Source organism: Tigriopus californicus, chromosome 3 (assembly GCF_007210705.1).
Source record: "Tigriopus californicus strain San Diego chromosome 3, Tcal_SD_v2.1, whole genome shotgun sequence".
In the NCBI taxonomy this organism is placed as follows: Eukaryota; Metazoa; Arthropoda; class Copepoda; order Harpacticoida; family Harpacticidae; genus Tigriopus; species Tigriopus californicus.
The window spans coordinates 1027776-1037514 of NC_081442.1; the positions used below are offsets into that span (position 1 = coordinate 1027776).

Below are 9739 nucleotides of genomic sequence, written 5' to 3' on the forward strand. Positions count from 1 at the left end.
AGATAAAGAAAAGGGCGTTGAAACTGTCATGTTAATGAATGGATGGAAAAGAGGCAAAACAATTATTTTGTGCCTTGTACCGTTTAAATGCTTTGCTTTTTTTCTCGAAATAATGCAAATCTAGAAAACTGTTTTGTGATATCATGGTATGGGCATTTATATTAACCTTATAACTATCATACATGTCGACATGTTGCCCAAATATATTTGTCCATGTAACCACTTTTATATATTCTGAACAAATGAATTGGACAAGAAGTTGCAAAAGATTCATTCTTAACTTCAGAAGATAAACCCTGTTTATCCAATGCATCTATAGTAAGATAATTTGGTTTTGCAATGCAAATACTACATATATTTAGGCAAAGTGTGGCGCTTTTCGTTTCCAAACTCTGTTCATATTGTTTGGAATTGGAAAATATGTAAATCATATCAAAAGCAATATGGCCAATATATGGAAACACTTCCAAAATGGGTTTGGAAAGCACCGGAACTTTGACGGAGCCATGCATTTCAAAAAACTTCCAATTTGAGGCTGACAAGCGCCCTTACATCATTTGACACTTTTCATCAATTGAAAGTTAAAGCATAACTTGTCATCAAATTGTGACGGCAATTTTACAAAGTCGCCTTTACGCCCTTCTTGAAAACCTCATGGCCACTTTATTTTCTTCATTTTAGTCGACGTGCCCCAGCTGAGGAATTTTTTTCAGGGTGTTTCGTTTCAATTGAGAATAGTTTAAAACTGGAATGATAATGAAAATAAAAGTATTTTGAAATTGATTAAGCATTCTATTCCCATTTTGACCCCTTTTAACTAAGAATGGTTTTATCGTATAGTTTACTTTGGATTTGTGCTTTCCGTGCCACTGGCACAATGGTAAAATTTTCGGCACGCTTTTTAGAGCACCGATAAAGTCACTATCTCTACGTACTAGGGAGCCGACTACATCTAACGGAAGAAAGAAATATGAGCTTTTGCTTTTGAAGTCTCGTTAGAACTAAATTGATACATTATTGCCTTTTCATAAAACTGAAATTGGCACTCATTTATTGTGAATACAATGCAATCGAGACGCTATTCAAATTTACAACCATTTAAGATAAATCACATTCAACCAACAAACCTATTGTCTGGCAAGTGGTTTTTGTTAATAAAAGTAACTCCATCTTGAGTAGAGGAATTAGGAACGCCATGCAATGTTTGAAAAAAGAATCCAATGAACACTCAACCCTATATCGAAATGGATCATCGAAATCAAATGGTCACCTTTGCATGATTTTATGGCATGCGTAAATGTAACGCTCATAATAAGACATGGCCTGATCTCTCCAAAAGTGACTTGACAACTTGACAATTCACAGTTAACGCAATCACTTCCACCGCATGATCAGACTCCTCTCCACCAGTAAGTAGACTCTAAAACTGGTATATGATTGAGTAAGCTTTTACCTTTTGAAGAACGAGGCATTTGCTTTCACTCTCCGGGGTGCATTGTAGTTCAACTACTAATTTAGGTTTGATATTTTACTCTCGAATTAAAAAGTAGTTTCAGACTGATTTTCAAAGCCAGCGATTTTTGCTTTTCTAATTGCTGGGATGGTCCAAGGCTCTAAGGTTCTTGAGTTCTTTCTTAAAATAGAATGAGATTTGGACTGTTGGTAATAGATGAGCTGATTCCACGGTTTGAGAGTCCTAGACAGATGGAGAGGTCTAAAACGACTTTTGATAAGGTTTTGCAAGTTTTAGAATTACCGGAATCCCTAGGAGTTCAAGTTTTTTTTCTGTCGTTTTGTATTCTTTCATGACTATCATTGCGTAAATGTTTTATCCCGGAAACTTGTCTGGTGATTCAAGCGCAACCTCGTCTTATGGGTCGTCTTTATCTGGTTCGAAAATATGAAGTTTGCTTACAACACAAATGCCTTCTTCATATGTAAACGCAAGTTTTCACCAACATAATTAGTGAGAAACAACAGTCTTTCCTCTGACATTGCCAGCTCCTAAATCCAAAAATCCAAGTTCTAACTGAACTGAAGTGGTGCAAAATGTCAGGCCGGATTGATCATTCCTCGGGTCAGGTCAGGTTGGAAGATCTGCCCAAGCTCCGGAAAGACGAACTCAAGGCTCAATGTCGTCAACACCAACTTCGAGTATCGGGCAAGAAAATGGAACTGGTACCTACTCAACTTTCAACCTCGCTCGCTCACCTCAGCTGGCAGATTATTTTGCATGCATTTATTTAGTTTCTTTGATTTTATGTGTTAACCATTTCTTAGTCTTATACACCTGCAATGGTCAAATATTTTTGTAATTATCTGCAAAGAGCAAAAGATCATGTTTCCACATTCAGTGCACACTTGTTCAAAACACTTGTCTTGTTGAACTTGGCCCCACACATAAAACTTTGTTTCGACCAACCTTGCTCAAGTCCTATTGAACGTAAATGCTGACAAATTCTACCTCATAATAACAAAAGATAATAGTTATGACATGACTTGTATACCCAAACAATACAAATATCACGACCATTTTCTAACCCTGATTAAAACCAGAAATCCTATTTTACCGTGTTGTTTCTGCTGGCCTACGAAGTCTAGCATGTGTGACGAAAGGCCCTTAGCGCTGTTCGACATTTGTTCTTCTCCTTTGATTTAGTTGTAGCTCTAGACGCTTTGTAGGTCCTAGTACATGAGTGTCCACTCCATTAATGATCGTGTTTCTTCCCATTATTTTGGTTGTCAAACTTTTGCTCCTAGTTTGCCTCATGATTATCTACTACAACATGCACTTCGCCCAGTTTATTTGGAAAACGATTAAAGGTTGTTCTGTTGTTGATGTTCCAAGATCCGTGTTAATCAAAAACAGACAATCTTAAACTTGGACGTCTCTTTCCACAGATTGATCGACTGGTGGTCCATTTTTCGGCCAAGAAACCAGAGAGGAACGGCTTTGGGATGGCCAATAGTAAGAAACAGGTGAGATCCACGCCTTAAGAAAGCGCCCCTCAGAGCTCTGAAAGTATTGGTTCGTTCCAACTTTCAGAATGGGAAATCCAGTTCTCGGAAGAGAACCATGTCTCAAAGTCGGAGAATGGAACTTAAGGCGGAAAGGGAACAGATTGTGCTTTGGAAACGCCCTCTGACCACCCTTCAATATAGCTTTTGCGAACTAGGTTACACGTTGTTGGAGTGGACACAATCGTGAGTACTCTTTGTCTGACAACTACGTAACCATTGAAAACATTATTTTGCCAAGACTTATTTTGAGTTGTTGTGTTCCTTCAAATATTTCCTCAATATTCAGTAAGTTGAACTGATCACTACACAATATTCAAAGCCCGCTGTTTTCGTTTCATCAACAGGATATTTCGTCAAAAAGTGTTGTTAAGTGTCCTCGTCTTGTTGAGTATTGGTGGAACCATATTATATCACACAGAGGGTCCTCACCAGAAGTATCTACTAGGCACTGAGAAATATGTTCTTTGGCTCTCTTGGTGGGTGGGACTGGGCGTGTTGAGCTCAGTTGGGTTAGGCACCGGTTTGCACACATTCCTCTTGTATTTGGGACCGTTCATCGCTTCAGTCACCATGGCCGCTTACGAATGTGGAACCACAGATTTCCCAGAGCCGCCTTATCCCGGTTCCATTGTTTGTCCGGATACGTTATTGGAAGACAAGACCTCTATGAACATTTGGAAGATTCTATCGAAAGTCAGGATAGAGGCATTTTGCTGGGGGGCTGGAACCGCCCTCGGAGAACTTCCACCTTACTTCATGGCTCGAGCTCACAGGTATGGATGTTGGACAATATATAAGGTGCCTGCTTTTTTTTTTTTTTAATTCATGATATTTTTAAATAACGCATTGACTTTTCTAGGCTCTCTGGTTATGATTCCGATGAAGAAGAGGATGAGTTTGACGAGCTGCAAGAGAAGTTGAAGAGTGCAGAAGCTCTTGTAAGTAGAAGTGACCTTTTTTTTTTACTTTACTTATGCCAATTAGATACAAAATGTATTGGAGTTTTGAAATGAAATTTACAGAAGTTGGTACGCGGAGGTGATTCCTCTGGGTTTGAGCAGGTAGATTTGAGATTGATATCCCAGTTGATTCCTGGCTAACTCCTCACTTTCGCAATGCCACTTCTAATCATTGCTAATTCCTCCAAAGATGTCAAATATTTGAATTAAACAACTGCATGTATAAACATTGCTTCAGAGTATGTTTGATCGCGCCAAATTGGCAGTGGAGCGTCTAGTGGAGAAGGTTGGATTCTTCGGCATATTGGCATGCGCATCGGTAAGGTTCTTGAATGAAAGAAAACAATATGGTGTAATTGATTCTAATTCACAATCACCCCATCAGATCCCCAATCCGTTGTTCGATTTGGCTGGGATTACGTGCGGTCATTTCCTGGTTCCGTTCTGGACCTTCTTTGGCGCCACCTTGATTGGCAAGGCCGTCATCAAGATGCACATCCAAAAGCTCTTTGTGATCATGGCCTTCAACGAGAACCTAATCAACACGGCTGTGATCTACCTCAGTCAAATCCCGACCTTGGGGCCCAAATTGGAAGGACCCTTCAAGGAGCTTCTGGCCAAACAAAAAGCCAAACTTCACAGTAGCCCTGGCACCAACATCCCGGCCAACGTAAGAGATCATTTCCACAAATTACACGTTTTTCGTCAGAGGTGGGCATAGCTAATCGAAACAATAACTCCCTGAGCTTTTCTGTGAAAGACTTACAATTCAGACTTGGACAACTTTTTGTTCGAATTCCAAATCATTGAAGGACTTGATCGGTCTGCCTGCCAACTGAAATACTATGAAGTTTAAGCATTCAAAACGAGCTTTTTTTTCATAAAAATGTTTAGGGAATTTTATCCTGATTGACAGAACATCAAACTTAAGTATTTATGTTTGAAGGATTTAAGGTCATATAAATTGCCTAAGAATTCGAAATCGAAAACGGATCAGTGTTTATCCAAAACAAATAAGTTCAAGTCATTTGTCAACAACCCACCTTATTGAATGCATGAGTGCCTCTTTGGAATTTCAGAATGTGCCATAGTTCTAATGCAATTCCATTTTTTTTGTAGGAGGCGAGCATTCTCTCATGGATATTCGAGAAATTCGTCATGGCCATGGTTCTCTATTTCGTTCTCTCCATTGTGAATTCCTTGGCTCAAAGCTATCACAAACGAATCAATAAGAAGCCTTCCTCCTCGCAGAAGACGGACTAACTGTGTGCAACAACACCATTTGTAAATAACTTGAACGGAATACATCTCAAGGTGTTTTATACGACGAAATCGTTATTGAATGTATGATCATTCTCATTCATTCCTATCATTGTTGTGGCCGAACTAGTTCAATAAACCAAGACAAATCAGAGACAAAAAGGTTCCCATGGAATGCCTCTGAAACTCGCCTCGTTTCAATCTTGTTTCGGTTCAGACACGCGGAAGAAATCCAAGGCGGCCAAGATGACCTCGATAACAAAATTGTCGTCCATACACGTGAGATCCTCGCCAATCTCAATGGACACCGTATCGCCATGGTGGTCAATGAGTTTCAAGCGCTCCTCCGGGATTTCCGTCTTCGGCTCCAATCGGAGAGCTCGCCATAAATGCTTGGCCAACAGGACCATGATGGCCGTATCCACCACACCCACACTCAAAGTGAAGTAGTACGAACTGAATCTGACATAGTTGCGCAGCATGCGAACAAAAAAGTTCCGAGATCCGCTGATGTTGCACACCAAGGCTGACCAATATGGATGGAGATCGATTTTTGGGTACTCATAGTCCTCGTAATCGTCATCGATCATAGGGTTCTTGAAGCGTTCCGTCGTAGTCTCTAGCGGTTCCTCCGGCTTGGGCGTGGTCGTCTTGGGCGGAGCGGGTGGGGGCAGGGCGAAATAATGACTGCATGCATGCAAAGAGATTGGAGACACTTGAATAGAAAGCGTTTACATGACTTGCTTGATCAATGAAGTGTCATCGCCTGATCCCCAAAGTTATGAACCGGTTTCGAGGCCTTGGACGACTCCGATACCGATATCAAAACATTTCAAGTCGTCAGTCTACGGACTGTTTCTGTATATACTTACACACACTTCTCTTCAGAGTAGGCGATGCACATGGATCTCAGTTTGAGAGTGACGTAGACCACAACGACGACCCCCACATAATGAAGGATGATGTTCTTGGCGTTTTTGGGTCCGAGTCGCTCGGCGAAGCTCCGGTAGCGATACACGGGTTGGATGGACATTTTGAGTCATGGAGAACTAGGGTTTTCGGATCATGGTCCAGACATTCAAGAGGCGCTCCATTGGTTGAAGGGATAACCTCTTCACCTTTCTTGTTTTAGATGTAAATGAATGATGGCTACACTCTTACTTAGTTACTACTCACTGTTTGGTTCAAGTTGAATGATGTAGACTTGGTAGGTGGGGAGTGAAGTGAATAAGGGGGGATTCTGAGGGAGAAAGCCACCTAGTTGTTCCATGTTCCATTTGTTTCTTTGCCCTAGCGGCTTTCAGACTACCGTCCAATGGAACGAGAAAATTTAGCACACAAATGTGACTGTTGGTAAGGGAAGCAGAAATCTAATTCTCCCATCATCTTTAGTATAAATTCTTCATTTGCTTGCAAGATCATATCACTTTGGAAGAAAAAAGAAGAAGACTTTGTCAAGATGTTCTTTGGTTTAACATTTACTTCCATCCTGTGCTTACCAATCATCTCCATTCGAGGAGATACTAGAATCCTCACTCAAACCGTATCATGATATACCGGTGACCAACCTAAGGATGTCGAAGGACCCTCTAGATATCTATATATACCATCAGTTTGTATATGCATAGATAGTCATGTTTTAATAGATCAGCACTACCTGATATTTAAAAATTGATATGTTTTGTTTCATGTCATCCGTTAATCGTGCGATGGTTAAAGAAAACAGCTTAGCAAAACTTATGGGCAAGATTGCTATTAATATGAAGTTTGAAAGGAGAACCACCATTTCAGAAAAGCAAGCTTTCAGTATATCAATGGAGTTGCCAAGATTAAGAGGAAAGCACGCCAGTCATGAATCACATGAATCTTGCAAGTCAGAAATCATGTCAAGGAAAATACTCAAAAGCAGAAAATGTGCAGTCAAATAGGTTAGCCTATGTTTCATATTTTTATTTTTGTATTTGTATGGGATGTTCAAGTGTTGGACAGGGTTTCGCAACTTTGCAAATAACACGAGTTAAAATTCTTTGCCTTAAATCAGGTTTAACTAATTGAAGCACAAATTTGGCGCACTTTTTGCCCATCATTTCGCACACAAACGCTTACACTAGTTTTTTATATCCAAACCTAAGCTTGGAGTTACAGTCCATCAAAAACGGGCGGTTATTTTTAGGCAAGTGAAGATCGACAGTTTTTTGTTACTTATTTTTTGTATCAAACTACATGTTCCAATCCAAAAACCTCACCATTACTTTGATTCTTCATCTACCATCTATTCTAAAAAAGAATCAACGGGTGTCTTCCCGCCGGGCTCAAATCCCGACCCCGGATCTGCTAGATTGACACATCCCTATTTTCCCGAGTCATGCTTCTGCTGTCGATCGATTTTTGTTTTGTTTCTTCCCTTTGAGTGTTTCAGCAGACGACTTTCAAACAGAGGGCTTTCTTTCTGTCCTTCTGAGCTCAGAAATGACAAAGAGATCCAGACGACAACAACAACAACAAGCATAACATGATGATGATACATTAGCCTCATCTTCATCATCGTTAGTTCATCGCTCTGGTCTGACCATGCTCAAGGTGGGATCGGTGGTGGGGTTGGTGGGCGTGTTGGTCACGTTAGGTGTGGTCTGGTCCCAGGGATCAGCCTCGGCACCGTCGGATCTCCGACGAAATCTGCGGCATTACGAACGCCTCCGATCATCGGATCTGTCGCATAGCATCGTCAAAAGAGGCATTGACCCGTCCAGGTGAGATATTCAGGATAAGACCTCGTAAAATTAAGCCCTATTATTATTCCGCAATATTGGTCAACGATTGGGTGGAAAATCACGATGCTATAAATATTGTCAAATGGAACGAAATTCCCGATCTGACCAATGAGTGTCTGGTTATTTGAGATATTGACTCTAGAATGCCGTAAATGCCATATCTACTTATTGATGCAGAGTCTTCGAAGAAAAAATATCCCTGCTAATTCCGAAACAAAGCAATGAAAGTCAAATTTTATCACGGATCCGTGATAGAGTTAGTTGGGCCAAACCCGATTGTGCATTTTTGACTTGAGGTGCGTTTTGTAGGGAAATCCGACCAGACACCAGTTTTTATTCTTTTCAACCCTGATTGTACATCGAGAAAGACTAGAAGGGTTGAGATTGTACGTACTTAGAGAAGGTACGAATAGTATCTGATACTGCACGTTTTCAAAAGCATTCATGAACTTTAACCCAATCCAGGATTTATGCGTGTTGAGACACTAAAGCCCTGAAAACCAGACCAAAGGAAATCTTGTTGTTCACTTTTATTTCCATTTATAGAAAAAGAAATCAGTTCAGAATATATGAATTGTCTTTTTGCAGCACGCACAAGTTCAACCAGATTCGAGAAGTGGGTTTCAACGCCTTTGGACAAGAATTCCGATTGGTCCTCTCGCCCAAAAAGGGCTTACTCCATCCCACTTTTAAGGTATAAAACAGAGATTGCTTATTTGAATTATAGTTTATCATTTGGATTGAAATTTATTTTGTTGAACGTTTCAGGCGGTGGAGGTCGTGGATGATGATGAAAGTGGCGAAGAGAAAGAACAACCCGTGTTCATCGACCATGAACATTTCTACGAAGGCCGAGTTTTCGGCCATCTCAAATCCAGCGCTTCCGTTCATTTAGAAGTGAGGACTGTTTTTTTCCAATAACACAATCAATTCATGTCGAGATATGATTAACTCTCGCCCTTGTTAATTCTAGGATGGGATTCTAACGGGCAAAATTGAGACGCCCGAGGAGATTTATCATATTGAACCCTCTTGGCGACATATTCCAGAGGATGATAAAGATGCCATGATAGTTTATAAGGAATCCGATGTGTTATACAGTTGGGAGAACAACCAGAATGACGATTTCAAGCCGGAAAAGGTGAAAGGGTTGCAGAATTTGATGTCATAGTATGGACAATTCAGACGTATTCTTTTTTTCTTTTTGAACAGGTGTGTGACTTTGTCAAAGAGAATGGAACCGCTCAAGATCAGCATCTGCCACTCAACGAGATCCATTATGATGAACATGGACATCCGGTTGAGAATCTGGATCATGTCGACCAATATGGACATCGAGCCAAACGTCAAACGACTGGTAAGGATTTGCTTTTAACCATGACATAGGTCAATTTCGAATGTTATTAAGATTCGGGAGGTTTTGCTTTGATTCAATAACTAAAGCCGACATCTGATGTTTTAAGAAATTGGTAATCTTACTCAACTTGTAAAGATAAATTTTGTCGGCCAAAAATAACTGCAAATGATCCGCTGTGATATCATGTATGGCAATAGAAACTCATGAATGTCATCTTTCAGGCGAGCTTTATATGGATCTCCGACAGACCCGCTGTCCTTTATTGTTGGTGGCTGACTATCGCTTCTTCAACGAAATGGGTGGGGGAAGCTCCAAGACAACCGTGAATTATCTCATTAGCCTCATCGATCGGTAAGAGCAGATTTTGTTTC

The 9739-nt window shown here is 40.5% G+C and overlaps 3 protein-coding genes across 7 annotated transcripts in view; 2 read left to right on the forward strand and 1 right to left on the reverse strand.

Annotated features, from left to right (window-relative positions):
- The first annotated feature begins 1274 nt into the window (after positions 1 to 1274).
- LOC131877986 (vacuole membrane protein 1-like) lies at positions 1275 to 5302 on the forward strand. 5 transcript variants are annotated; one of them, XM_059223859.1, is made up of 10 exons: positions 1324 to 1409; positions 2002 to 2178; positions 2902 to 2979; positions 3047 to 3204; positions 3366 to 3794; positions 3881 to 3959; positions 4044 to 4082; positions 4219 to 4299; positions 4366 to 4650; positions 5100 to 5302. In XM_059223859.1, the coding sequence occupies exons 2-10, from the start codon at positions 2050 to 2052 to the stop codon at positions 5241 to 5243; spliced, it is 1422 nt and encodes a 473-aa protein (XP_059079842.1). In that variant the 5' UTR covers positions 1324 to 1409; positions 2002 to 2049; the 3' UTR covers positions 5244 to 5302. The 5 variants fall into 5 exon arrangements, with proteins under 5 accessions (XP_059079844.1, XP_059079842.1, XP_059079843.1 ...); XM_059223861.1 differs by lacking the exon at positions 2002 to 2178 and having other exon boundaries at positions 1275 to 1409; XM_059223860.1 differs by lacking the exon at positions 4044 to 4082 and having other exon boundaries at positions 1392 to 1409.
- On the reverse strand, positions 5284 to 6534 carry LOC131877992 (uncharacterized). Its single transcript, XM_059223868.1, has 2 exons — positions 6113 to 6534; positions 5284 to 5927 (listed from the first exon to the last, which is right to left on the reverse strand). The coding sequence occupies exons 1-2, from the start codon at positions 6271 to 6273 to the stop codon at positions 5438 to 5440; spliced, it is 651 nt and encodes a 216-aa protein (XP_059079851.1). The 5' UTR covers positions 6274 to 6534; the 3' UTR covers positions 5284 to 5437.
- A 1123-nt stretch (positions 6535 to 7657) lies between these two features.
- Positions 7658 to 9739, forward strand: part of LOC131877982 (ADAM 17-like protease) — a 10828-nt gene continuing 8746 nt past the window's right edge. Inside the window, exons 1-6 of the mRNA XM_059223854.1 lie at positions 7658 to 7990; positions 8600 to 8705; positions 8780 to 8908; positions 8985 to 9152; positions 9224 to 9368; positions 9590 to 9719. Coding sequence (XP_059079837.1) covers positions 7812 to 7990; positions 8600 to 8705; positions 8780 to 8908; positions 8985 to 9152; positions 9224 to 9368; positions 9590 to 9719 — 857 coding nt within the window. The 5' untranslated portion in view covers positions 7658 to 7811. The remainder of the gene's footprint in view (positions 7991 to 8599; positions 8706 to 8779; positions 8909 to 8984; positions 9153 to 9223; positions 9369 to 9589; positions 9720 to 9739) is intronic.

Bases quoted from the DNA above. Each gene is read 5' to 3' on its own strand.
- LOC131877986 (XM_059223859.1), top strand. From the start codon at position 2,050: ATGTCAGGCCGGATTGATCATTCCTCGGGTCAGGTCAGGTTGGAAGAT. The intron at 3,795-3,880 runs GTATGGATGTTG...TGACTTTTCTAG, and splicing joins TTCATGGCTCGAGCTCACAG to GCTCTCTGGTTATGATTCCG. The intron at 4,300-4,365 runs GTAAGGTTCTTG...TCACCCCATCAG, and splicing joins GCATATTGGCATGCGCATCG to ATCCCCAATCCGTTGTTCGA.
- LOC131877992 (XM_059223868.1), bottom strand. From the start codon at position 6,273: ATGTCCATCCAACCCGTGTATCGCTACCGGAGCTTCGCCGAGCGACTC. The intron at 5,928-6,112 runs GTAAGTATATAC...GCATGCATGCAG, and splicing joins TACTCTGAAGAGAAGTGTGT to TCATTATTTCGCCCTGCCCC.